Raw genomic sequence first — 26647 nt, 5'->3', positions numbered from 1 at the left:
ACAGGGTACATTTTCTAGATTCCAGTTCTCTCTCGCTCTCTCGCTCTCTCTCTCTCTCTCTCGCTCTCGCTCTCTCTCTCTCGCTTGCTTGCTGTGACTCAAGCATCCACATCCCCTTCACCCTCCTCCTCCTCCTCCTCTTTTCTTCAGGGACAAAATTGTTGACTTGGCTGTGGGCAAATTCACACCAAAACATTCAAACAGAGGCCTGAATACTTTTTGAGTTTGTCACCATAGTTTGCCTCGTAGACCCGCTCCCAGAGAACAAAGTGTTGATCACAAACTTGATTATAAAACTTGAGCAACTTAGACATGAGGCACATGAGGGTTGAAGGCATCCGTGCAATGAATCCATGGAGAAACCTGCATTTTGACAATCCAAATGCCAAAAAACACCTTTTTATTTACGCAGGAAACACTGATGACCAGCATATGAAGGCAGATTGCATCTAAATTGTTTGTGTGTAACTCATTTTATTCCCCCCCCCTCCTCTTGTCTCCCCACAGTGCCTGGGAACTTGGGCTGCTTCAAAGACAGCGGTGACCCACCGACCCTGTCCGGCACCAGCGAGACCTCCAACAAACTCACCATCCAGAACTGTATCAGCTTCTGTAGGAAGCAGAGATACAAGGTGAGAGTTGGACCTGAAGTGGAAACGTACAAACCTGTAACCCAAGAGATGTTCAGCATTTATATCTTAACTCAGAATAAAGCTGGCAGCTTCTGTCTGAGAAAACATTCAAAACATTACAAACTGTTGACTCCTTCGTCCCGGCGCTCGTACTGAAAAGTCCGAAATAATTAATTGGACGGAAAAAAGGTCCCCAGTCAGTTGCCAGTGTCTTGTCTAAAATAGACAGAGAGCTGGCCATAGCAATAGTCAAGCTTTTATGTAAATCATCTGCATTTACGGGTAATTTCCTGACAGTTATCGCCGCCGTGCCAAGTTTAGTCTGTACCCTCTTTATTCAGCCATCAAACGTTCTGTTTCAAACCAACCAGCGGATGACAAATCATCACAGCAATCAATGCTGACAGCTGGAAATGGACGGTTATTAGCCCACTGGGCACCTCCTCTTCAGTGCGTTTTCTCATCTCTGTATCTGGCAAGCCATTGTCCCAGCTATAAACAATGCCAGGTGTTCATTTTCTGTCTCAGTAGATCCGGTTCATCTCTGTCTGCATTGACAGATACTGACAGAACCCCCCCCCCCCCCCCCCCCCCCCCTCACAATTCAGCAGATGTCACAGGATGTGGCGGCAGACTGGCATCGCCTGCCTACCCTTGGACCGTCACTCGTCCTTAATGCGCATGTGAAACATCGGTGCCTCGGAAAGCACGCATCCCTTGTGACGTTCTGACAAAGAGCATGCCTGACGAGTTAGACGGCAATCCATCGCTTGTTTGCCTCTGCCAGAAGTATTCACGTTGGTGTTACTTCATCACATAGAATAATGCAACAAGGACGTAGCTTGATACGTCTTGGCGCGAGCAGAGGGCTTCATAAATTCCGATTCCATGACAAAAGACGCGGAGTGGGAAATGATGCAGTACCTTCAGTTGTGTGAATTCATTTAGGGCCTGAATGTGGGACAATGGTGTCCTTTTTGAAAGAAGGACAATAGCTCTTTTGAGAACAAGCAGCCAGTGGTGGCGAGGTCAAGATGTGTGAAGGTTTTTTGACATTTTCGCATTCCCGCTCCGACGCTTTCGGGAACGGTTTACTAACAGTTTTGATTTGAGAGATAGATGGTTTGCTATTTCTGTGAGGTTTATTTTCTGCACCCTGTGTGCAGCTGTGTGTTTTGAAAGAAGGCTTCTAATCAGCTGAGAGGTTGTGGTTTTCCAGACTCAGATTACAGCATCTTGTAATCATGAGAGAAAGAGCAATTAGGGCATTTTAGACTCAAGTCGCTTTAATTTCAAAGAGAGAAGGAGCTGCATGCAGTGAACTGTTTGCTAAGTGTTAACACACATTCTGCTGATATGAGACAAACAACCCATGAAAGTACTTTTATTTGAATTTGTTGTGTATTTGCAAACTTATTTTATTTTTATGCAAAGTTGTTATGTAATCATGTATATTTTTATGGAGAAAAATTCCATTTTGAATGTTTTTATCTTCATGTTTCATTCACAAAGTTTCGTCTCTCAGTCGTTGGCTGTTTTTCTCGCCGGCAACCATGCCAAATGAATTTACCATGAACGGCATTATGGGAAGTGTTCCCCAAAGTGTGTTTTGAATTGCTGATGCGATGATTTGCATAACTCCTTTTTGTTTTTTTTGCAGCTCGCCGGCATGGAGTCAGGATATGCCTGTTTCTGTGGCAACGAAGTGGACCAGCGTGACCACGGCGAGTCGCCCAGCATGGAGTGTAACCATGTTTGCTTCGGCGACCACACCCAGCCCTGCGGTGGAGACGGCTGGGTCATCATCTTTGACAGTGAGTGTTAAACTAGTGTCGCTGTGGGTCTGACTCTGTGATCTTTTCACATCTGTGCTGCGATTTAGTATGAATTCTGCTGGGAAAGTGCAACAAACTTTAATCGTAGGTAGTAATCCAAAAGTAATGAAAGGTAAATCAATTGTACAAATACATCTGTTGAGCCCCTGTCCCACTGGACCAAAAAAAAAAACACTAGAACCCACTAACATCTGACTTTGGCCTTCAGGAAAATGACTCTGCAGTAGTCACAGGGATTGATCAGTTCCGGTGCAATACTATGAATATGGAATAAATAAAATCAACAGGTTTACAATTATCATAATTTATGAACGTACAACTCTTACAATTAACACGCTCTCCTTAAAGCCACCGGACTCCAGTGAGACATCAGTAATTTGACCTCGCTGATCATCGAAACAGAATAAAACTCATCAAAATCGTCTTTGTTAGTCTTTGCACTGTTCCAACAATCGCCAAAATCCCGTTTGAGAGTTCGAAAGAGAGACTGAATAAGTAACAGATTTTTTTTTTAAACAAAAGAACCCACCATGACCTTTTTGCAGTTTAATAACCCTTCTTCTTCTGGACATCCAAGACGTTGAATGTGACACAATAACAAAAAAAAGAAGCAGAATGGCCAGTGCAACGGTAGGCATATTTTCAATGGGAAAGGAGTCTATTGCCCTTTCTAAGTGGGTTTTCCCGCCTATGCATATACTCACACATTTTGGTGGAAAAAGGTATCAGTGTCATATCAAAACCTTCCATAATCCATGTTTTGTTGAACTAGGCTCCAGTTGACCTCCAGAAGGCACAGAAGCCCTCCTTCCCTCGCAATAACTGTGATCATACCTACAACTTTCAACATTAATGTACATCAACAACATGAACACAACATTTATTACATAATATTTGACATAATTATTGCCTGTTGGTCTTACAGCTGCACCAAACAGTTTGTTAGTTTGAGATTGTCTAACTGAAGTTTTAAAAGTTTAAAGATCTATCCATCGTTTTCTCTCCTAATACCTATTATGAACGCTTAACTCAAAGAAACTGTGTTTAATGTGGATCAATCACATCATGGCTCATATACCTCAGCCACTTATTAAAGTCAGTAATGGGGGATAATGCCAATCTGGTGTATCAGATTGATGCATCCCTATTCAGTGCCATAAAATCCTGGGACATGATGCCTGTTAGCAGCATGAGACCAAAGATAACCCAGTAATCATCAGTCTCAACAGCTTCTAAGATCTCAAAGCATCGCTGACTCTTTTCCTCTCTTGGTTCGTGCTCTTTCTTCCAGCTCGAGTTGGGGCCTGCGGTGGAAACTACTCCTCTCCGTCCGGGGTGATCTACTCCCCGGACTTCCCCGACAAGTACGGGGCTGGCCGTGTTTGCTACTGGACTGTCCACGTCCCCGGATCCTACGCCATCCTCTTCAACTTCACCTTCTTTGAGATCTCCGACCAGACGGACATGGTGGAGCTCCTGGACGGCTACACCAACCACGTGGTGGCTCGCTTCGACTGGCGTAGCCCTCCGAGAGAGCTGGTGAACGTCACAGGCGACTACGTCATACTGTACTTCTACTCGGACCGCACCAACCAGGCCCAGGGATTTGCTCTGCTTTACCAAGGTAGGACTTCGCTTGCTCTTCGGTGTTTCTGCTGAGAAAGGTTAAGTCAAATGTGTCAAAGCCTACACTCTTGGAAAGAAAGGTACTAACTGGACCCATAAAGAGTTCGTTGGCTTATCCCCATAGGAGAACCCTATTTGGTTCCTGGTAGGATCTTTTATAAAGGTTCCACCTGATACCCTTTCAGAGGGTTCTACCCAGAACCCAACTTAAAGGGAAATATCTACAACCATCTGTAAAAAAGTTCTACCCAAAACCTCCTTTGAAAGGTTCCACGGAGAACCTTTCTAGGGTGTAATGGTTTTACCCAGAACCCTCTCTGGAGGTCCTAACCAGAATCTTCTCCTTCCAAGGGTGCTAATAACAACCCACCCAGGGTGTTCTACCGGGAACCCTTTAAATTCCAAGGGTTTCATCAAGAACCCACCTTGGGGGTTCTTCCGAGAACTCTTTTATATTCCAACGGTCTTTATCTAGAACCTACCCAGGGTTCCTCAGTAGGCTCCTAAAGGGCTGGGGCTGATGTGGTGCATCCTACAACAATCAAAGTTCACAATCACAGTTTTTGGGAGTGTGGGCTGAGAGGTTTTTATAACACGCATGCTTTCAACAATCCTTGAGGAACTCTCTTTCAAAAAGGGGTTCTTTGGATGAAATGGGTTGTTAATGGAACTCTTAGTCTTATGAAGAACCCTTAAAAAAAAGGGTGTATGACAAAAAATGATTATGTTTGGTTTGAGTTCTAGCAAACATCCTGAACTACAGTACCCTCAAAACCACCGAGAGACACATTTGCATAATCAGGTGCGTGCTGACTCGCTGGCTCCATGATGGAGTTTTGCATGGCAGCTCTGGTTTCGTGGACTCGCGCCTGTTAGCTGTGGTGAGGCAGTTGTCACGCCACTGGCAGGCCCTTTTCTCTTTTCATTTGCTAGTCAATGTCTCACAGCCCCGGGTGATGCTGCATATTTAAATCATGTTTTGTTTTTCTAGGAACTCACTCGCTTATCAAGCTGCAGCAGGCTGCTGTGCTTCAGACTGCTCCTTGGTGAATTGCACAACGAGTTTTTATGCCACCTACATACAAAACACCGTGATGCGTCGCACCCTCTGATCATGATTTCACTGGAGAGCAGACATACAGCTGGGGAACTATAGCTCACAGGGAGTTGAAGACCTCACAGCAAATATGTTTCTATCTCTCTCCAGACTAATGTGGAAAATGTAGAAAGACTAATGTGGAAAAAGAAGCGCTTTCCTCTGTTGTTTTTATATTACTGTACGTTCTCTGATACAGAGTCCCCGCCTGAATAGTCTGAATGCACCAAAACAAAATGTAACAGATTAATTTCTGGAGGCATGATAGTGTAGGTGACATTCAAGCTCACAGCTCGCTACACTGTGAGGCAATCTGTCCTCGCTCCTCCCTCTCTCTGCCTCCATTTGTAATCCCCTGTCATTTTTCTCACCGCTGGCGTTGTAGTAGAAAACAATATCAGAAGGTCATAATCCCCTGACCTCTGGACAGGCACCATCATTTCTGCTCACGTCTTGGTCCTTGTTTTATGTGAGGCATCGTGTAGCCAAGAAATGGAATCTGCCACATGATATGAGAAAAGGTCACCTCCTGAAGTAATAGGTTGTTTTCCCTTCCAGAAAGATAGAGAGAGAAAAATACACTGTGACTTGGGGTGTGGAGATAAATAATAGGAACAGAAACAGAAAGACAACAGTCAAACTAAGTTAAAGTAGAAGTAGCGGCACTAAATGCATCTTATATCTCCTCCGCGGTACGCTGAGCGGTCGAAGCAGTAATTTCAGAATAAATGCTCACAGATGACGGTCGACATCGGAGCATTTCAGCTGAGCCCGGGTTTGAAGCGTGGTATTTTGTTTGCAAATGGGGAACATGTGGGAAGTTCTGGGAACATCACAGTCAGGTTGAACTGTTATGTGAAAAGGGGGGGGGGGGGGGGGGGGGATAAAAGATCCCACACTGCTTTAACATCTAACCACCGTTCATAGATGACTGGAACCGGCCTGGATCAAATAATATCTGGAATTAGTTTTGGGTGATTTAACCGAGGTGGGACACAGGATGGGTGGGTTTTACCGTTCAGTTTGCGGTGCAGTAACTCATCTTACCACTAGGAGTCCTCCTTTATTCCGCTAACTTTGCTGACTATTAGTTTATTCATAAGACATTTTCATAAAGCTGCTTTTAGAAACTTGAGAGAAACTCTTAAGACAAGAGGAGATATTTTTTGCAGCGGACAAAACATATCATTATACATATAGATTAATAATTGTACTGCATAAACCAGCGATGGTCACAAAAAAAACTTTTATTTGTGTGTTTATGGCAGTTTATTGTAAAGTTAACACATTTTCAAAAGCGTATTTTGGGTTTGATGAGTAATTCTGCCAGAGATTTGTGTAAACCGTCATCTCTGGTGTCATTGGACTGTTATCGCCCAACATCAAAATATGCTTTTAAAAAGTTTGTTATCCTCATATTTGAGCAGGTCCTTGTGAGTCCTCTGGAGTGCCTCTTAACTTCTCTCCTCTAGTTTTAGCGCTAAAAGGCTTTTAGTGAACAATTACTCTTTGACAAAAAACATACTGTAGGCGTCCTAAAGTTAGGACCGGCATGTCTCCTAACTCGGCTAATTAGGAACAACTTTTAACTTTAGGATGTTTGGTGAATTCGGCCCCATTTGGAATATCTTAAGTATTTCTGCTTTCATACTCACTTGAGAGAGAAATGAACTAATCCATTTTTTGTGAGATGTGCTTGGGGACAAATTGGAAAATCTTATCTTACTTACTGTGGATGACTATAATCACAGATTGCTGATAGATTACTGAAATGTTTCTCTTCACCAAAACCTCACTGCAAATTAACATGTCAGAAAGAAATCATGAAAAGAGTCAAGTGCGACCCGCCACCGTCTGTTTCTCAGAAGCAAAGAAGAAAACTCTGAAAATCACACAGTGATTTTAAATAAATCACGTCTATGTTTAGGAGAAGTAAATGAAAGGCAGACTCGATCTTATTTAGGATATTGCTTCCCTCTGGGAACACATAAATGAGTTGAAATAGTCCGCGCTCTCTGGCGCTGTTGTTTTATGTAGCAAAACTCTCCCACATCTGGTGCTGTGAGCAGGTTAAAACAAACCCAATTTATTGCAACACACTTTTTGAATGATGTGTGGAGCGGACCGAGAAGCTCTCAACACCACATGTTTACAGCACGCATGAGTGGTTTTGCAAAAGTCGATCCGTTTCTTCACAAACACGGTTAATATTGAATATTCGCTCGTGAACTCTGCCGTATACTGTCAAACAACACGATGTATCGTATTACCGCTCGCTTGTTGCAACAGCCCGGTTTACCCACGGGAATAATTAAAGGGGCGTTAAGTGATATGTGTCCTCAGCTTGTAGAAATTACATGGCAGAGCTTTTCCTCTTATGTGTCTCTGGCACAGCACGCAGCGCTCACCACTCCTCTCCCTCGGAGCTGTGAAGGGAAATAATACATAGAAATAGTCACATTCTTAGGAGGTGATATGTCACTTTGAAGAGAACTGGAACAGTAGTCCATGTAGGGCCGGGCGGTTAAGTATATTAACAATATTGATAAAAAGAAGACTTTATTACTGGAGTCTGAGAACTGTTCGTACATTACAAGATGAATTACATATTCCCTTAAATAACGAAAATGGCAGTTTGTTTGCCCCCCTCCATCTTCACCCTTTTTCTTTTCTTGTATGCTCCACCATTTATGGATAATTAAATGCAAATTGCATAGAGCTAAATAAAGTCTCACTCTTCACGACTGTCAGTGGTAAGTAAATGCCATGGTGCTTAGCAACAGTTTTTTGGTTTCGTTGTTATTGACAAATATGAAATCGTTTTAGTGAATTTGAATGCGTCAGCTTTGCCGTTTTAGTTCACCGCTTTCATCTGCATTGTTTTCTTTTTCCTTTTATTGTGTACTAAGGTGATTACAGAACAAGTGAAGACAATTACATGGACACATAAACAGCAAAAAAACGAGATTATACAAAGTACGACAAAGACAAATGACAAAAAAACAAATCTGCATTGTTTCTGGCCACATGTGGGCAGCTGTTGTAGGAGAACAGCCTCCAGAGACTCACTGTGTGCTACCTGCCCAGCACCAAGCAGTACACAGACAGCGTTAGAAATGATCTAGGGAACCGAGTGGAGCTTTTTAACTACTACAGAACCCCATTTCTCCATTTTTTTCGTAGACCAAAGGCAGACAGACCTATAATGAGAGTGAATATTGGTCGCACGTTTGATTTGATGGCCTAAACTCGACTCTGAGTGAGTGCTAACGTCAACACTAATCCCTTCACTTATTCTTGTTTCCCCAGCGCTGAGCAGCCAAGACACCAGAACAACGGAGGCCGAGGGAGACGGGGAGGATGAGGGGGACGACGTCTCCAGCACGGCGGGGCCCCAGCTGGCCGGCGGCGTCACCGAGAGATCCAACAGCACCTCCAACGGACGCTCCTCCCAAATCCTCTACGTGATCACGTCCAGCCCCGGGAAACCGGAGCACAACATGCCAGGTCAGTGGGCTGGACGCGGCGAGACCACCGGCCACAGCGCTAGTATGTTAACACCCACGATACACTGCACCTCTCTCTCTCTCTCTCTCTCTCTCTCTCTCTCTCTACCTCTGCAGGCATGTTGTGTGAAGGTTTTAAGAAGCTACAGCTCTCATTGTGCATGACCTGGTTTCTCTGGAAGTATTAAAATCTTAGTTTGATGAGACGCTTGTGGAAGTTTTGGCCCAGAGTGATTTCCTGCGATCTCACATTGAAGTAATTCTACTTGACGCTTGTTTTTTCCTGTCAGTGACTCATAACTGAAGTTACTTTCGGGTCTCCCTGCTGATCACAATCAGGCCTCTTGTCAAAGCTGCGCAGGACGGACTGACGTGTTCTGCGTTTTACTACTTTCTTCAAATATCACTCTTTCCAAACTCTTGAGTGCTCCGTCTCAAAGGGCTATCTGTTGTGTTTTTTTTCAACCGGTGGAGTGCAGATGTGCACTGACAATGCATCACCATTTCTTGACAATTTGCTGGCTGCTAACACTGCTAACAGCAGTGCTCGAATAATCCTCCGCTTGCTAATCCTTTCAGTCTGCTTCAGTTGGCTTTCATTACCGTGATTCCGTGTCTGATGTCTTGTTACTGTGTTGCTGCCTCTCTGTAGTGTGGACCATTTACGCCCTTGCCGCTCTCCTCACTCTGACGGTCATAGCCATGGTGGCGAAGCTGCTGCTGCACATGACGGTCAAGTAAGTATGAGGATGTTCGAGGTGTGCGCGATCAACCAAGTATCAGATGTCAAAAAGACGAAAGAACGGTGTGAGATTCACACATTTGTTGGATTGTTTGCGCGATTATAGCGTCTTAAAAAAGAACAAAATGAGACCATCTCTGTGAAAATGTGTAAATTCTTCAAGTTGCATTCAGCCAAACGTCGGCCCAGAGGGACTCCCTATGATCCCACATAAAAGAAATGCTAAGGGAGGCTTGCTTTTTCCAGTCAGTGACTCATAATTGAAGTTACAACTACACAGGGGATTCCCCTCGTTGTAGCAACTACACAAAAATAGAAAATTGAGAAAGAAGACTCATACCTTAAAATTCTTAGTATTGAAGTAAAGCATTGCCTTCTTTCTTTTTAAAAATGAAATAAAGTTTAGAAATCCTCAGCTTTATTTCTGTTTTTCAATTTGTGTTATTCTTCATCAAAATGAATTTGAATAAATACAAAGAAAGTGGTCCAAAGCCAAGTTTTTGGTGGAAAACAAGCCTTTTCTTCATTCTTTACTCCTAAAACGGCACATTAAATATTACCTTTTATGATTACTATTTTATCAACTTAGGTAAAGTTGCTAATTTGAGGGGAATTAAATGAATTATTTAGTTTTTGAAGTGGAAGATAATAAAGCCTACAAAAGCTTCCACCACTGTGAGTGCCATTAGTTTGTGTTTATAATAAACCCGGCATGGAATGAATGCAACAGCAGGACTTAGATGGCGTGACACACTTTGTAAAAGCCTATCTTTCTATGATTCTCTTTTCTAATTCCTCTCTCGTGTTATTTCTCTCTCCACCTCTTCTCTCTTCTCCTCATTTTCCCTCTCAGGTCTCCGAACATCCCAACGGTCAGCGGTTCCGACAGCTGCAGCCAGAGCACGGCGTCCTCTGAGCCGTGGATCATCCTGTACCGGCCCTCCACCATCTCCCTCTTCAAGAAGAAGCTAAAGAACCACCACGGCGACCTCAGCCCCCTGGTGGGCAACTAGCGCCACCGCTTCGCTCCACCGTTGACCAAACGCTACCGCCAACCCACAACTACTCCGTGCAAGGGCCGTCAGACGCCAGGCCCTCGGACAATGAAACTATATGAGGCGCTACGCCAACAAGCCAACAACTGAGTGGCTAATGAGAACTGACTGAGTGACTGCTGCTTAATGGCCTGTGTGCCAACGTGGCCGGGCCCTCCCCTCCTGCTCAGCACCAAAGAGGAGGGGGGACAGGCAGGGCTGTCAGTGACCTCAGTGTGGGAGAGGAGAGCGAAGGAGTAGATGGAGGACGATCTGCAGCTCTGACAAAGAAAACAAGGACGCTTTTAACATGCGGGAAGCTTCTCTGGTTTCAGCGAGGCTCCATCTCCGTCACCCACGGATGTCCCAAACAATCAGCATACCTCCAAAAACCCATCCAGACTGCAGAATCACCAGTGAAAACACAACAAAGCCGGGTGCAAGATAACTGCTAACTTCACTGTTCAGTTTAGGAAACAGAGAGGTTTTGCCTCCTTCTCAATGCTTCAGAGTCACAATGGCAACCGCATCTTCATGAGCATCAAGAAGAGGATGAAGAAATGGAGTCTTTGATACACACACACACACACACACACACACACACACACACGTGGTGTTACACAGCTTTGTATAAACTCTTTTAACTGCCTCATATGGTCGACGAACACTTCCAGCCATAAACCAGAATCCTCCCCATCCAAAGAGTTATATATTTATTTGTCTTTTTGATTCCATATGCAAAAGTTCTGATGTTTCTTTTTGATTTGTTTTACTTGACAACTAGCTTTCTGAGGAGAGGCAGACAGGACACGGAGACGTCACACAGAAGGTAGATATCGGAGCACTTTGGGGATGAATCACTTGCTGTAAATTGAAAAGATCACAGAGAGAGAGAGAGAGAGCAGGAGCGTGCTCGCCCACTCGTTCACTCAGCGCTCATGCGGATTCGGGCGGAGAGATAAGCAGCGTCGTTCACTGAGGGGGTTGGGTGTGTGCAAAACTGCCATTTAGGGAGGCTTGGGAAGATCTGAGGGCTTTTTTCTGCTCGGCTGTGGGTGGGAGTCTTTCCGGTTTGATGGTGTTCAAGTGCCTTAAGGATCTCCTGTTCTCTTGTCTCAGCTGCATCACATCTGTTTCTTTCATGGGTCTCCCCTCACAAGAGTCTCTGCACTTCTTCAAACTCAGCGTGTTTCATTCCATAATAGGATTTCCACCGATTATATGTTAAGTAAAAGAAATGATGCCACATCTTGTACAGCGATTGAAAGCATTAGATATTAGTCTTTTTTTAGTACACTCAACTGAACACCTCTACAGACTGGATCTTTTACATTTTTTTTAATTACATGATGCTTTTTGGGGGTTTTCCAAAAAGAACACATAGCCTTTTTGGGACAGAACTCATCATGTAGTAACGGACAAGGCTTTAAAAGAAATCTTTGTTTCTAATTTCTACGTGTGCTCTTATGTGTAGTCTTGGATATTTACTGAACATATTGTTCACATTAAGTTGTCTTTTGATTACAGGGGGGGGTGAATAGCGTTGTATATTATGTAACTCAGTGTGGGAATGACATTTATGTCCGCTCTTTCATTTTGTGTCTCAGCAAAGCATTTGAGATACACGTCAAAGTACTTCCTCGTCAACTTGGCTTAAAGGTGGAATGCCTTTTTTGTTGTTTTTATCCCCTTAGACAGCAGTACATTTTCTTAAATTCTACAAGACACTACAGACCTAGAAGGTTTTATTTGTCACCTTGATTTCAGGCCAAAAGTTTGAGCGCGAGCAATATACCCAAACAGAAATACAACCAAAAGCACTCAATGTTACAATGCACAAGCTGTCAGCAGGTTTGTAGCTGTGACGGTTTTCTGTGCATTGCTGTGACATTTAAACCACTTGAGAAAGGTCGAAATCCACTAGTTCACCAATGGAATAGTAATTGGCCTTTCCTGTCTTGGGACTGGATGTTTCTGCAGATGGTCACCTCAGAAATCTTCCAATCACGGACGGGATAAAGAAGAGAGAGGTTTGAAACGTCAGCGCACTTAAATTAGCTTCTACTGACAAAATGATTAAAGTACTTATTCACTGTCGCATTAGGTTTTAGTGCAAAGGACAAAAAAGGAACGTACTTTGTGCAGCAAACTGAGCACTTGAGACAAAAGGTCATATTTCACAACGTGATGCCGTAACACAGCGACATTCATGTCAAAATATTATGGTTTTCCAAGAATTTGAGGCGCATTAAAAAAAATTTAAAAAAAGATGGAGAACCTTTCTTTCCCAATCAGAAGTTTGTAAAAATGTGACTGTGCTACAGTCTGCTTGTCTGCTCGACTGTAACTCATGTTAATTATTGCAAGACAAGCGCACATGCCCCTTGGTCTGTGATGTTCAGAGCCGCCCATGCGTAGAGAGGGAGAAGGAAAAAAGCAAAGACGTGAGAACGATGGGAGATTAATGTGCGTTGAAATCAAACACGAACTAACGAAATCTGACAGTTAAAATCTAACAGGGCCATATTTGTTTGGATAGCCTGGTGAATTATGCAAACTCCCATTTTCTGTCCCGTCCTCCAGTCAGTCGGAAAAAGCCCACGCTATGTCTTCTGAGCGGTGGAAACGGATCTTTTCGTTGATGTGAATGTCTGACACCAGAGGCCCTGTGGGAAATGATCCCGAGGGTCCAAAACATTGTTTTCATGCAATTGTAAATAGCAAAATAGTGAAATGTTTAATTTATACAGTAAATTATTGTTATTTTGTATGTGAATGGGATATAATCTATCTTTTGTATAAGTGAAGTATCTTTGTAGTTTATTTAATGTGTCCTGGTTGCAAAATAAACACTGTATGCATGTTTCTTAAGCTTGTGTTGTGCTTGTTTTGTGCCACCCTCTTTTTATTTCATAATCGCACACAATCAATATGACGAACCCCAGTGGCTCAGAAGCATATGTGCCACAAAGACCGGATCAAGCGAATACCGTTCACGTTCCCATTTGGAACCATTCCATTTGAAAGGCTGCGTTGTTTGCATGGTGGGACATCTGCACCCCTTTTTTCTTTCTTTTCTTTTTTTTCTATGGAGCTAAATACTTATCAGATAAGGGAAATGACTCCCAGATTGTTTGGAGATGCACACACACGGAGAGAGGATTTGGTGTGCCATGTGTAACCCATTGGTTCCCCTCCGGGATGAGGTCAAGCATGCAACCTGCACATTTTAGGGGGAAACAGCAGGAGTTTGGCTTTACAACTGAAACACCGTGAAAAAAACCAACAAACATGGAGTGACGTGTGATAAGCTGGAACACTTGAGATGTTTGCCAAGATGAGTTCTTAATTCATGAAACGTGTTTCTGTGTTGCTTTCATCAAGTGTTCACTCTGAAACAGCAGCGTGTGCTCGCGCTATTTGGTGGCAAGACAACTGCAACTCCGCGCAGAAGCAAAAACTATTCTCTGAAAAGATTCGCAGTCAAAACATGCTCGTGTGGAAGTGCATGTGTAATAAAGAGGGCTCACAATTTGTCAAAAACTTGAAGTAGAAACTGTCGAGGTTCCCAGAATGTCTTGGCTGTAAGGCTTCCAAAAATCCCAAATCAAGTTACCCACGAACCTCTGATGCTTCTGAACTGAGCCACATTTTACAGCAGAACCCTTGGGCGCCGGACTTCTTTAATATTTTGATAATCATGTAAATGCTACCTTGAAAAGTCATTCAGAAATCAGAGAAATCAGAGAGCTTCGGGAAGGGCGGGACAGGTCGGCATGAATAAAATCAGCTGTATTGCCAGTTTATCCATCACATTAGGATTAGCAAAACAGTTTTGCAGCCAAAAAACAAATGATCTAACTCACCAGATGTAGACTGTGGATATAAGCATATAAGGCATTGATCGTGTATCTCACGCGGCATTCTCCTCTTCCGCTATCTATTCTGCAAGGGCATTGGTGCTGCCTGCTGCCCAAGATGATTGTGATTAGTTTAAAGAAATACAAAAAAGTATGGAAGCCCATTCCCACCAGCAAAAAAATAAATAAAAAGTTAACTTAAAAAAAAGAAAAAAAAGAAATCCACCCAAAAGGGCTGGCGAAACCTTTTTTCTGCCATCAAAAAAAATAAAATAAAAAAAACAGATGTTTCCATTTGCTGTTTATTGAAGGTCGCCACCTTGGTTTTATTCTTTATACTCCAGATCTGCTTATTGCTTAAAATTCTATTCAAGGGTGCGTTTGCTCAGTACAATCCATGTGAAACATCAAGCAATTGAAGTATTTCATCTGTTGTAAAGCCACGTTTTCATTGTACTCACAATCCATTTATATGTCAAATAGGGTAACCTATGAAGAGCTGCTTCTATGACTGTTGTGTTAAAGTATGTCATAATTTGACTATATATAGCAACTGTAAACCTCCAGTGTTATGGTTACAGATGGATGCACCAAAAGTGTTAGTGCATTTTTTTTTTTTTTCTGCCAAAAAAAGTAAAAAAAAATAAAAATAGAATCTTGTTTTTTTTGGGGGTTTTTTTGCTGGCGGGAATGGGCTTCCATAAAAAAGCCAGAGAGTTTTTTCCCCCCTATAGCAAAATGATAATGTGTGGAGCCAGACCTTTCTTTAGCTCTAAGGATATACTGTAAAGACCACTAAACTAGTTTCTCCATCTCACAAACAGCAAAGACTTTCTTTAGACCCAAACAGTGGCGGACTCAGGCTGTTTGAGGGGCAGGGGCCAAAAATATAAAAAAAAGGCACCAAATGCATGCAGGCGGCACTAATACGCAGAAAGTCATGACGCATTTACGGTAGCCTACCTAGCATGCAGGGCATCCTAAAGACAGAATCACTGTGGTGATACTAGTAATTTCTGGGTAAACAACTGTCCATTGACTTGAGCGGGATATTTATAATTCTTTGTCGTATTCAGCTGTAACTGTAAAATGACATTTCTGCTGTGCTTATTTTACATACCATGTTGCTTTGCTAGCGTCTTATATCAAAACAAATTCTACCCAACAGCGACATCTCATTGCCGGTCAGACTAACTGCTAATTATGGGTAAACACAAGCATTCACTTTATTTAGTCTGTGGCCCAACAGGTACATAAGGTCTCCGACTTAACGTTGGTGAAAGTGTTGTCATTAATGAGGTATGAAAGCATCAAACATGCTGTTTAGATCAGTCTTATTACTCTTCAGTGGAGAGTATGTCTCCGACGTAACATTGTTTTCTAGACAAACGTTGTGAGTGGTTCTATGTGACTCTGCATCATGTTTTCTGTTCTAGGAGAACACCAGCGGGACCTTTATCATATTTCCTCTACCATAGGGGCATCCAAGAGGGCACTTTAGCTGCGTTTTTATCTTGTTCTTTTGGATGAGGGCACCAGAGGGTGGCAAGCCCCGACATAAACCTGCTATTGGCCTCAGGTCACTTTGAGATGGTTTCTCCTCTTGGAAACACACACACATTCCAGTACAGGAAACTAGAAGCAGAAGATTGTAAACGATCCTCTTACTCCCTCTACTGGTGACATGATGTTTGAGTACATTTATTCAAAAGTACCCCAATAATGTCACTCTGTGCCAATGGTATTCATTTCTGCTTGCAAGGGTAATCAAATTATTATTAAATGTTTCTAAAAAATCTGAATGAACGTCCTGTTCTGTTATGCATACGACCACAGTAAGACATCAACTCTTTGTGGCCTCCTACGCTCCCTCCCATTGACCTCAAAATGTGTTTTTGTTTTTTTCTCAAAAGCAATTGTGAAGCTGTAACATTAATCCAGTAGCTCGACTCTTGAGACTTATCATCACTCCTCTGGGTGCATGTGAAAAAAAAGCCTTGGCCCATTTTCCTCCCATAGACGAGGAAAAGAACGATGTAAACTGATCCCTTTGAACCCGAGTCGACCAGTAATTAAGGCAACAAAGGGACAATACATGGCCGTGTCTGGTTACTGTCAGAACGAGAAAGTGAGAAGAATGGAAGACAATATCTGCCACTTTCTGCACTCAGGGTACTGAAGTCAGGTAGATTAGGACAGAGACTGTCCTTGATGGATTTGTACATTGTAGAACTGTGTGAAAGAGGCTTACTGGCTGTGCAGGAACTTGTCTGTTTTGATCCGCCTCGCTCTGCAATGTCGTCTGTGACCCTGGTGCAATTAAGGCACTCTCATGCCCTTCAGTGGTTTTGAGAACATGCGTTGGCCTGTTTAATGCTCGAGATTTCCCTTCTATTATTGTAGCTTTGTGCTGCCGAGAGTTGTTTATATACTGTATTCAGGACAGTTGATTAGTGCTGAATAATAATTAAAAACCATTAAGATGTTCTACTACTAATAATAGGACAATTCATCTGAATGGATAGAGCTCTTTCCCCACCTATGGTTTGGAGGTCTAACCACGAGAAAAGCTTTAACAGAGTATATATGCACATTATCTCGTCTGCATATGGTTAAGCGATACAAGTTATATCTAAAGAACAACAAATTGTCGAATACATTTTGATATGAACGGATTATCAGTTTGCATGATGTGGATCCCATTTTGCATCAGTTTCCCATCGAAGCGGGTACAAAACAAACAATGTCCAGTGGAAGATGCTGAGAAGTCCTCAAGGTGTCACTCAATATTTTCTGTAAACTGCTGGAAATACTCTTCACTGTTCTGCATGATTTTCACCAGATGAGGTCACTGTTCACCCAGCGTTGCATGCATAGTATAATGTGGTTCTCGCTCCATGAGAAGCAGACTTTTCCTGTCTTCCTGGGCCTCAGAGGTAGAGCGGGTTGTTGGAAGATTAGGGTTTGATCCCCGGCCCCTCCAGTCCATGTCGATGTGGGAAAGACACTTAAACCCCAAATGGCTCCCGCCATCGGTGTATGAATGAATGCATGAATGGGCGTGAATGTGAGCTAGTTTAGTTTAGTTCCTTCCTATCTTTTTAATAACGTTGGGACCCCTCAGCTTAGGCAGGCTGTGGATAACTGACCTACAGGAGGCTTAACCGCTAGTAGATAAAAAGTCATTTATTTATTCAGAAGTTCAGCCATAGCTTCAAATAGAAGTATCCCAATGTTTATCCAACTTAAGACCAAGTCTGTCTGTTCATATTCATCAACTTGAATGAGGTAGGTGTTCTGAACCTCATTCTTAAGCAGGATTGTACAGAAGAAGCAACCGATTCCTAGCAAATCCTCCCTGTAGACGTCAGAAAACTAGTTAGCAGCACTAACGGCTTCCACACTCTGCAGCTGGGACTGCTGCACGTGGCTACTGTGAGACTGACCGCCTGTGAGTGCTTTGGGAAGGCGGAGGGGCTCACGACAGCACCCGCTGCTCGTTGAGGACAGTAACTGCAGAATGATACGTGCTTTCACGTCAAAGTCTCCAAAACACCAGAAAAAGTCGCTAGATTTGTCGCTAGTCGCTTTTGACAAAAAAGGTTGACAAGAGGATTTGGAAAGTCGCCAGATTTAGCGAGAAAGTCGTCAATTTGCCAACACTGGGCTGGTCAACTTCAATGTTACTGTGCAAGGCAGAAGTAGACCAGAAGCCACCACACTCTTGTGACCAATCCTGCTTTAGACAGAGGTTAGGACCTCCCACCTCATTAGCATACAGACACATAAATAAATAAATGAATGAATGTAGGTGAACAGAAATGTAGAAATAAATATATGATATGTATTTCTTTATGTCCTGTTTGATTATCAACTTGTATTTATTTATCTATGCATTAATTAATGTATTTCCATATTTATTTCAGCATTTATTTATTTGTTAATACTTTTATTTATTTATTTCAGCATTTATTTCCACATTTATTTATTTCAGTATTTATTTCAGCTTTTAATTATTCTTTTATTTATTTATTTCTGTATTCAAACATTTATTTAAGCATTTATTTATTTGTTCCTGTATTTATTTATACATTTATTAATGCATTTATTAATATATTTATACTTAAGTCATGTTCTGTCCTCCATATACCTCCAAAATATCAACTAAATATATATATGGATAAATATAGGGATAAAATACAACATATTGCCTATAAAACAATGATATTAATGATAATATATATGTATACTCAGCAATTAGGCTGTAAACTTCAACTGTCTATCACAAATATACATTATTTGATTTTAACTTTTATATTTTATAGGCTAAATGTTTTATTTTGTCCCTATATTTTTACTTTTTGCACTACTTTTTTGTTAGATTATCATTTTTACTCGCGTGTTGTGAATTATTTTTGAGCATTATTAGAGAGAGCCTGGGACCCAAGATTGTCAACAACCCACAGGACTCCTGCAAAGCGTCCACAAAGGAGTCCGTCGCATGTGGATGACGACAGACGGTCGCATAGTTGCGTAATCAGTCAACATGGCCGCATCCATGAGACTGCTGCTGCGGAGAGTGATCCGCTACTCTCACAGAGATATTAACGTTACCGCCGCTGGGGCTGCGGGTCGGTCCGGTTGCTGTTGGGGGCCGTCGACCTGTCGGTGTTCCAGCGATGATGCCGGAGATAGAAGCACACATTTTGGCTTCGAAACGGTGCCAGAGACCGAGAAGGCGAAGAAAGGTGAGCCACGGAAAAAGCTATTCTCGGATCGCTTCTGTAGCGTTACGAAACTTCATTGAAAAGTCTAGCAAGCGGGCCTGTGAGCATGCCTGATTTAAATGTAGTATGCAGTCATTTGTCTAAATGTAAATGTGTGCATGTGTCTGCATCATTATAATAAACTGTTATTCCTAAAGTATGATGCATGTTAGTGTGTTCATGGCTCTGAACACACAAGTAAGGAACAGTTTATGTGTGTGAGGTATGTCGATATGTATTTTTTAAGAACTGGGGAAGGACTCCACTCTCATAAAGAACGAACAGTCCCTTAATTGTGTTTGATCTGCATTTGCAGAGTACAGAGAGAACATATCCACTGACTTCAAGTTCATGTGTCAAAAGTGACAAAAAGTAAAAGAGTCCAAAGAAAAACATCCAACATATACTAGTGCATGAACAGTGCAGTATATATCTTGAGTCAGCTTCCAGTGAGAGGATCGCTCTCTCTCGTCCCTTTCAGTGTATAAGGTGTTTGAGAATGTGGCGCAGAAGTATGACACCATGAACGATGCCATGAGTCTGGGAGTTCATCGCCTGTGGAAGGACGTACTGCTGCACGTCATGCACCCGCAGCCCGGGGCGCAGCTCTTGGACGTGGCGGGCGGAACAGGTACATGAGCACCTCTGCAAAACATCAAACTGATAACAAAACAAAAAAAATAGACAGAGTGGCGTCACACTTCTGCTTTTAATTTGTGATGATCCTATGCACCTATACAGGTGACATCTCCTTCCGTTTCCTGGAGTACGTTCGCTCCCAGCAAGAGCGGCAGAAGCGGCGGGCGGCGCGGTCCATGCAGACGCCGTCGTGGGGGGACATCTCCAGTAACTACTCCTCCTCAGAGGACGAGGTCAGCCCGCAGGAATCCAGGGCCGTGGTCTGTGACATCAACAAGGAGATGCTGCGAGTGGGCAAGCAGAAAGCCGACAGCATGGGCGTCACTGCTGGTACGCCGTTGACTGTAAAACTGCTTTAAGCGACATCTGATCCGTGTTGTTTTCCCTCAACAGGGAGTCGTGAGCATGTTTACTTCGTGCAGGTTATCCCCAACAGGTTTTTGGGGATATCCCATTCATGTTGCTGTGCATGTAGAGATCCGGTGGTTACAGCCTTGTCCTTGCCCCGAGAGAGACCGATATTTAGTTTGAGTTTTCCAGAAAGAAATACTATAAACATCTTATCCATGTTTCTGATAACAGTCTGCAGGGCCGGGCATCAAGCCTCAACCCTTTTTGATTTAAAATGTGTCCATAATAACAAAAAAGTAACAAATACTGTCCAGTGTTGTCGTTGATATGATACTTTCAGATTTAAATGATAACTTTGCTAGTTTTAGACCGTGTGTTATTTGGGCAAAGTTCTTGTGTAACTGTTTCATATTAAGACAAAATAACGAGCATGCTCGTGAAGCTTATTTAGCGTAATGGGGGAAAAAAGGTTTTGTTTATGTTATTTACAGAAAGATGTGGAAAAAGTCTTGTTTTGGTCCCAGTTATGAAACTCTAGATAATTTCCATGAATCTGTCCAGGAGCATTTGATGATGTCGTCAGTTAGTCAGAAAAACTGATTGTAAACACAGATTTTTTTTTTTTTTTTTTTACAAGAGTTACAACCTGACATCACTCAGAACTCAGACGCAGCTGTTGCAGAATTAGGAAACGGAACCGTTGGTGTAAAAGCTGTCACAAGTCAACAAACTGGAGTTGCAGCTGTAGAGGGAGCGAGGTCGAAGTGTAGACGGGTTGTTTTTAACCCGAGTGTCTTTCTCCTCCGTGCGTCAGGTCTGTCGTGGGTGGCGGGGGACGCGGAGGAGCTGCCCTTTGATGACGACCGGTTCGATATTTATACCATCGCCTTCGGCATTCGAAACGTCACACATATAGATCAGGTAACGGCCCCCGGATACGACTACGGCTGTTCTCTAATGCACGGAGGATCCCATGAGGACCGTTAGTAGAACAGGGTCGACAAAAGGGCCTCTGCAGGACACCGAGCTGCTGCCTGCTCCATGGTCAGCAGCACTGTGAGCTGTTTTATTGAGAAACAATGTTGGTCAGAACAATGTGCAGAGAGAGACAGTTTGCAACAAATCCGTGTTTCTATCCAATTGCTACATGTAAACAGTTATTTTTATTGTTGATTATACTTTTCATTCATTTTTTTTTATTCAACTGATTCATTTTCCAGTGTATATAACATCAGAAATTTTAAAAAAAATCCAAGATTGTCCTAAATCCAGCTGTAACCAACACATATTTTAATTAATAATAGACTTGATAATTCAAATAGGTGTTAATCGTGTCTTTCCTCCTTTCAGGCGCTGCAGGAGGCTCTGCGGGTTCTGAAGCCTGGTGGCAGATTCATGTGCTTAGAGTTCAGCAAAGTGACAAATCCTGTTTTATCGAGGTGAGGAGCAGCGCTCGCTGGTGACGGAGGACTCGGTGTGAATGTGACTCAACCGTGTGAGTCTCAGAGAAGTCTCCAGAGATTCATTACTGCCATCACAAAACCCAACGACGCAGCTCAACTGCTGCAGCTTGTTGTTGCTTCTGGAGGTTGTTGGGTTCTCATAGACAAGCGGCCTTAAATATTAATACATAACAGCACAAAATATGAGTGCTGCAGTCTCACCATATTTTAGAAGCAGTGATTTATTTAATTCTGTAACAGATATCCTGCTATTTTGAGACATCTCCCCTAAATGCTTGGCTTTACTAAACACAAATGTCAAAATATATATATATATATATATATATTTGTCTGAATGGATTTTGTATCCTACCGTAATCTTAACATTTTAGAAACTCTGCAAACGTTTGCTCTGGACGAACAGCGCCCTCTTCTGGGTTTGTACCTCAAAGCACTGGCTGTTTAATGCGACCTGGCTGCACTGGAGGGCCACCAGTCCGTGGATCCTCACTGCTTCAAGAGGAAGGAATCAGGAGGACGATCACCTGTAGATCATCAGAATTCAAACCTGCAAACTGTTGTTGCTCCGTGGCTCATGGTTAACTAGCTGTGCTGCAGAGGCTCGATGAGTCTTTTAGGTGATTGTCTAGTAACTCCACGTGTTTTATAGATGTAATGGTTTTTAAAGGGCCGTTCAGTCTCTTCCAACTCCCTGCAGATGTTTGACCTGATGAAAAAATAGGTGTTCGGCCATATTCAGGATGCTTTCAGCTCTGAGTTGAAGCTTTTTCAGCTCGAGGCGCTAAGCAATGCAAAACGCTTCGCTCTCATTGCAAACAATTACAAACGCCCTCCGTCTGATCGGGCCCCGACTCTTTCTGAACAAACCGTTCTTTGCACATGACAAACGTTAGACTCCGTTCGTTCGTTTGAAAGATTAGTGAAAAATGGCGGCAGGTTTGAGTTGTGAGAAAGCAGCTTTTTGGCTTCATCGTGTTCTGTTCTCTTTTTCAGACTTTACGACGCGTACAGTTTCAACATGATACCGGTTTTGGGAGAGGTGATTGCTGGAGACTGGAAGTCGTACCAGTATCTGGTAGAAAGCATCCGCAAGTTCCCGGACCAGGTGAGACAATCATTTATAGTTTTGTATACATTGCCACTGTCAATTTGTGATATTATTCACCTCAGGTTAGGGCTATTTTAAATGGTTTTATTCCCCTTTTGATTGTACAGATCTTATTCCGGGTATATGCAGGGATCCTTAAGTTATTTAAAAAATGTTAAGACCCTTAACATATGTTTTAAAACCACATCGCCAATTTACATTTGTTCAACTTGTGAGATGTTTCATCCATTTTAATGTCATTTTCATCCGTTTTACTACGTAGTGATGTTACTCTGTGGATTCAATGTTAGCGAGTCATTTCCTGTGCTCTTCTTCTTCTGCAGGAGGAGTTTAAACATATGATCGAGGACGCAGGTTTCTACTGTGTGAAGTACTACAACCTCACCGGTGGAGTTGTTGCTCTTCACTCTGGTTTCAAGCTGTGAGGCCCTTTTGACGTCTGTACTGCCGGCCTTTCTGCCGGCATGAACGTCTGTCTGCAGAGCTCTCAGATATTTTTGAGCATGAAGTCCCAGAGCTCCTCTCTGCTGATGTCTCTGCTCAATGACCGGACATGTTTACCGACTTATTTTCTAGGTTCAGCGACAATTAAAGTGTACTTAAAACTTTACCAATGTTGGTTTGTATGATGTAAAGAAACAAAAACAATCTGTTGTCAGTGTTGAGAATATTGGGAAGTGAGTAATTATTAGGGCCCGAGCACCGACAACGTCGGGTCCGCGAGGTCCCTATTGTATCTGTAGGAATTATTATTATACCCTATGATGAAAAAACGTTTAAGGGTATCTGACATGTCCCCAACCTCCCCATATTTGGCGAGCATATCGGGACTGCGGGAAATTTTGATATTTTATGGGTCCAATGCTCGAGCATACAAAATTACTCGCTAGCGCCACCTAGATAATGGAAAGGCAAGCCCCGACAGCCCGTATGTCCAAATTACTTAAGATTTTACAGACATGAGCAACTGAATGAGTTCTACAAAAAATCCTCTTGGGACCCTAAGCTCCGCCTACCAAAATTTTCCACCATTTTGAATTTTGTAAAAATAAAAAAAAAATCACTTCTCCTAGACCCTGGGTCTGATTGGTACCAAATTTGCTGTGAATCATTATTGGATATATATCATCAAAAGTTATGAAAAGTTTCTTGATATCTTATTGCATTAAGAATATATGGACCAATGAATTTCATGAGGAGTTGGCCTTCTACAGCAATATATATAACTTCAAAACCATGTGGCTTATCATCACGAAATCTGTAGCATATGTTCACATTGTGTCCTGTAACATACCCTCAAATTTTTATTCCATACAACCACTAGGGGCCAATGCAGTAATACTCTCATTTCTGTGCATTTTTCGGCATTTTTCATAGTTTTCAGGCATTGTACTTTAACGAACTCCTCCCACAGAATTTATACAATCAACTTCAAATTTGGTCTAGATGATCTAAAGACATTAATGATGAAACGTTACTGAAATGGTGTACTGACATTGAACGACCTTCGTTTTATGTGGCGCCCATGTCAGGCACATTTCGTGCCGTTCGCCATGAAAGAGGAAGTTGTTGTAACTACAAGGTACTTTATTCAATCTGCCCCAAACTTGTTTTGCATGATGCTGGTCCAGGCCTGAACACATCTCCATGCCAACATTTTCACAAAGTCATAGCGCCACCTACTGGCACAAGGAAATGACAAGTTTTATACTTTGATGTACTTCGACTAGGAAGTTGCCCAGATCACTCTCAAATATGGTAAGGTAATTTGTAAGACAATGATGATGCTTCATCATGAATATTGTGAGTTGTCGTTAAACGCTGTTGCCGTGGCAACGCGTCATTCGCCATGAAAAATGAAGCTTATTTTTCTGTGGCTTAGGATGCTCAACAAGCCTTGGAACTTTGCACAGGTGTCATAGGTGATGGAAATAAATATTTCATATGGCGTTTTGGCTTGACCCTTTCAAATTGCCTCGATAGCGCCCCCTACAAATATTCAAAAACGCAGCCCCAGCGCTACGTTTGACCTACATGTATGCAATTTGGTAGGCGCGTGTATCATATGAAGACATAAAAAAAAATGTCGTGGGACCATGCTCTAAAATTAACGGAAAGTCGGCCATTTTGATTTTTGTGTGAATTTTCCCATGCTTTCTAGTCGCTATCCTTTAACAAACTCCTCCTAGGGACTTTGTCAGATCCACTTCAAATTTGGTCAGTATAATCTAAAGACTGTTGCAATTAAAAGTTACTAAAAGTTTTACGTTTGCTGGAGTGGCGTAGCCGTGGCATGGCGGCCATTTTAAGTGATTCGCCGTTAAACAAGCTGATGTAACTCCACTGGACTTGCTCAAATCTGTCCCAAACTTCCAGGCATTGTACTTTAACGAACTCCTCCCACAGAATTCATACAATCAACTTTAAATTTGGTCAAGATGATCTAAAGACATTAATGATGAAAAGTTACTGAAATGGTGTACTGACATTGAACGACCTTCGTTTTATGTGGCGCCCATGTCAGGCACATTTCGTGCCGTTCGCCATGAAAGAGGAAGTTGTTGTAACTACAAGGTACTTTATTCAATATGCCCCAAACTAGTTTTGCATGATGCTGGTCCAGGCCTGAACACATCTCCATGCCAACATTTTCACAAAGTCATAGCGCCACCTACTGGCACAAGGAAGGTGTCATAGGTGATGGAAATAAATATTTCATATGGCTTTTTGGCTGGACCCTTTCAAACAAACTGTGTTCAGTGAATTATGTGCAAATGCAGTAAAGAAAAGAATTTAATGATGAAACCCAATTGTGTTTTTTCAGTTTGTTCTACTGGGGTTAAAGTCGAAAAACAGTCAAAAAAGTCATTCAATCAGGAGAGACTTCATTAGAATTTCACAATAATTTATTACACATTGTACAAATGTGAATAGTGCAACGTCTTTGGCGATTGGACTCCATCCTGAAGGAAGACAATCGATGTTGATGAAGGGAGTTGCTGCGGAGTTATAAACAGCATAGTATAGGATGTCGAAAAAAGTCATGAAAAAGTCAGTGTACCATGTAGAAAAGTCATAACTTTACTTAAGTTACTTTACTTTTAAAGTTGCTTTTTTAGTTACTTTACTTTTAAAGTTACTTTTTTAGTTACTTTACTTTTTTAGTTACTTTTAAAGTTACTTTACTTTTAAAGTTACTTTTTTAGTTACTTTACTTTTTTAGTTACTTTTAAAGTTACTTTACTTTTAAAGTTACTTTTTTAGTTACTTTACTTTTAAAGTTACTTTTTTAGTTACTTTACTTTTTTAGTTACTTTTAAAGTTACTTTACTTTTAAAGTTACTTTTTTAGTTACTTTACTTTTTTAGTTACTTTTTTAGTTACTTTACTTTTAAAGTTACTTTTTTAGTTACTTTACTTTTTTAGTTACTTTTAAAGTTACTTAACTTTTTTAGTTACTTTACTTTTAAAGTTACTTTTTTAGTTACTTTACTTTTAGAGTTACTTCTTTAGTTACTTTACTTTTAAAGTTACTTTTTTAGTTACTTTACTTTTAAAGTTACTTTTTTAGTTACTTTATTTTTATTTGAAAAACTTTTATTCCGTATCCCTGTAGTGTTGATTCAGAGTAAGCACTGCATTAATTACAACACCTTGCACATTTGGAAAACCAAAACTACACATATCTTTAATTTCAACCAACATATAAACAGTACAGTACACTGCCTTACAGGTTTGGCGAATAGAAGTCTGTGTTCAGTGCATAATGTGCATGGCATGGGAGATGCCCTCGTCAACAGGCTCGTTATTTCCGTTAGCGATGACCTCACCCTATCAACCTTGATGATTTGGAACTTCTGCGTGATATCAGCTGGGTTGGAAGGCAACCTGGACCGGCCAGAGACGAAACGGAGGAAAAGCACTCGCTCCTCATTGGTGAACTCCTCCAGGCTACCTAATGTTCATCAGGCCTTATCCCGCCTTTCTGT

General features: G+C 42.0%; 2 protein-coding genes across 3 annotated transcripts in view; both read left to right on the top strand.

The window, feature by feature from the left end:
- Nucleotides 1-13337, top strand: part of kremen1 (kringle containing transmembrane protein 1) — a 56237-nt gene extending 42900 nt beyond the window's left edge. The window contains exons 4-9 of one of the 2 annotated variants that reach the window (XM_079161743.1): nt 508-632; nt 2293-2446; nt 3759-4091; nt 8499-8696; nt 9348-9432; nt 10291-13337. In XM_079161743.1, coding sequence (XP_079017869.1) covers nt 508-632; nt 2293-2446; nt 3759-4091; nt 8499-8696; nt 9348-9432; nt 10291-10450 — 1055 coding nt within the window. In that variant the 3' untranslated portion in view covers nt 10451-13337. Of the gene's footprint in view, nt 1-507; nt 633-2292; nt 2447-3758; nt 4092-8498; nt 8739-9347; nt 9433-10290 lie in introns of both variants that reach the window. The other variant, XM_079161742.1, reaches the window with a different exon arrangement.
- Nucleotides 13338-18877: 5540 nt separating this feature from the next.
- On the top strand, nt 18878-23236 carry coq5 (coenzyme Q5, methyltransferase; the record flags this gene model as incomplete). Its single annotated transcript, XM_079162112.1, has 7 exons — nt 18878-19079; nt 19579-19728; nt 19839-20066; nt 20902-21008; nt 21438-21526; nt 22544-22655; nt 22982-23236. 7 exons carry the CDS (start codon nt 18878-18880, stop codon nt 23081-23083), a joined length of 990 nt encoding a protein of 329 aa, XP_079018238.1. The 3' UTR covers nt 23084-23236.
- Between the last annotated feature and the right edge of the window lie 3411 nt (nt 23237-26647).

Source organism: Pholis gunnellus, assembly GCF_910591455.1.
Source record: "Pholis gunnellus genome assembly, chromosome: 6".
Lineage (NCBI taxonomy): Eukaryota > Metazoa > Chordata > Actinopteri > Perciformes > Pholidae > Pholis > Pholis gunnellus.
Note: the sequence above shows the minus strand (reverse complement) of the source record. Positions and strands in the feature narration are given on the sequence as shown.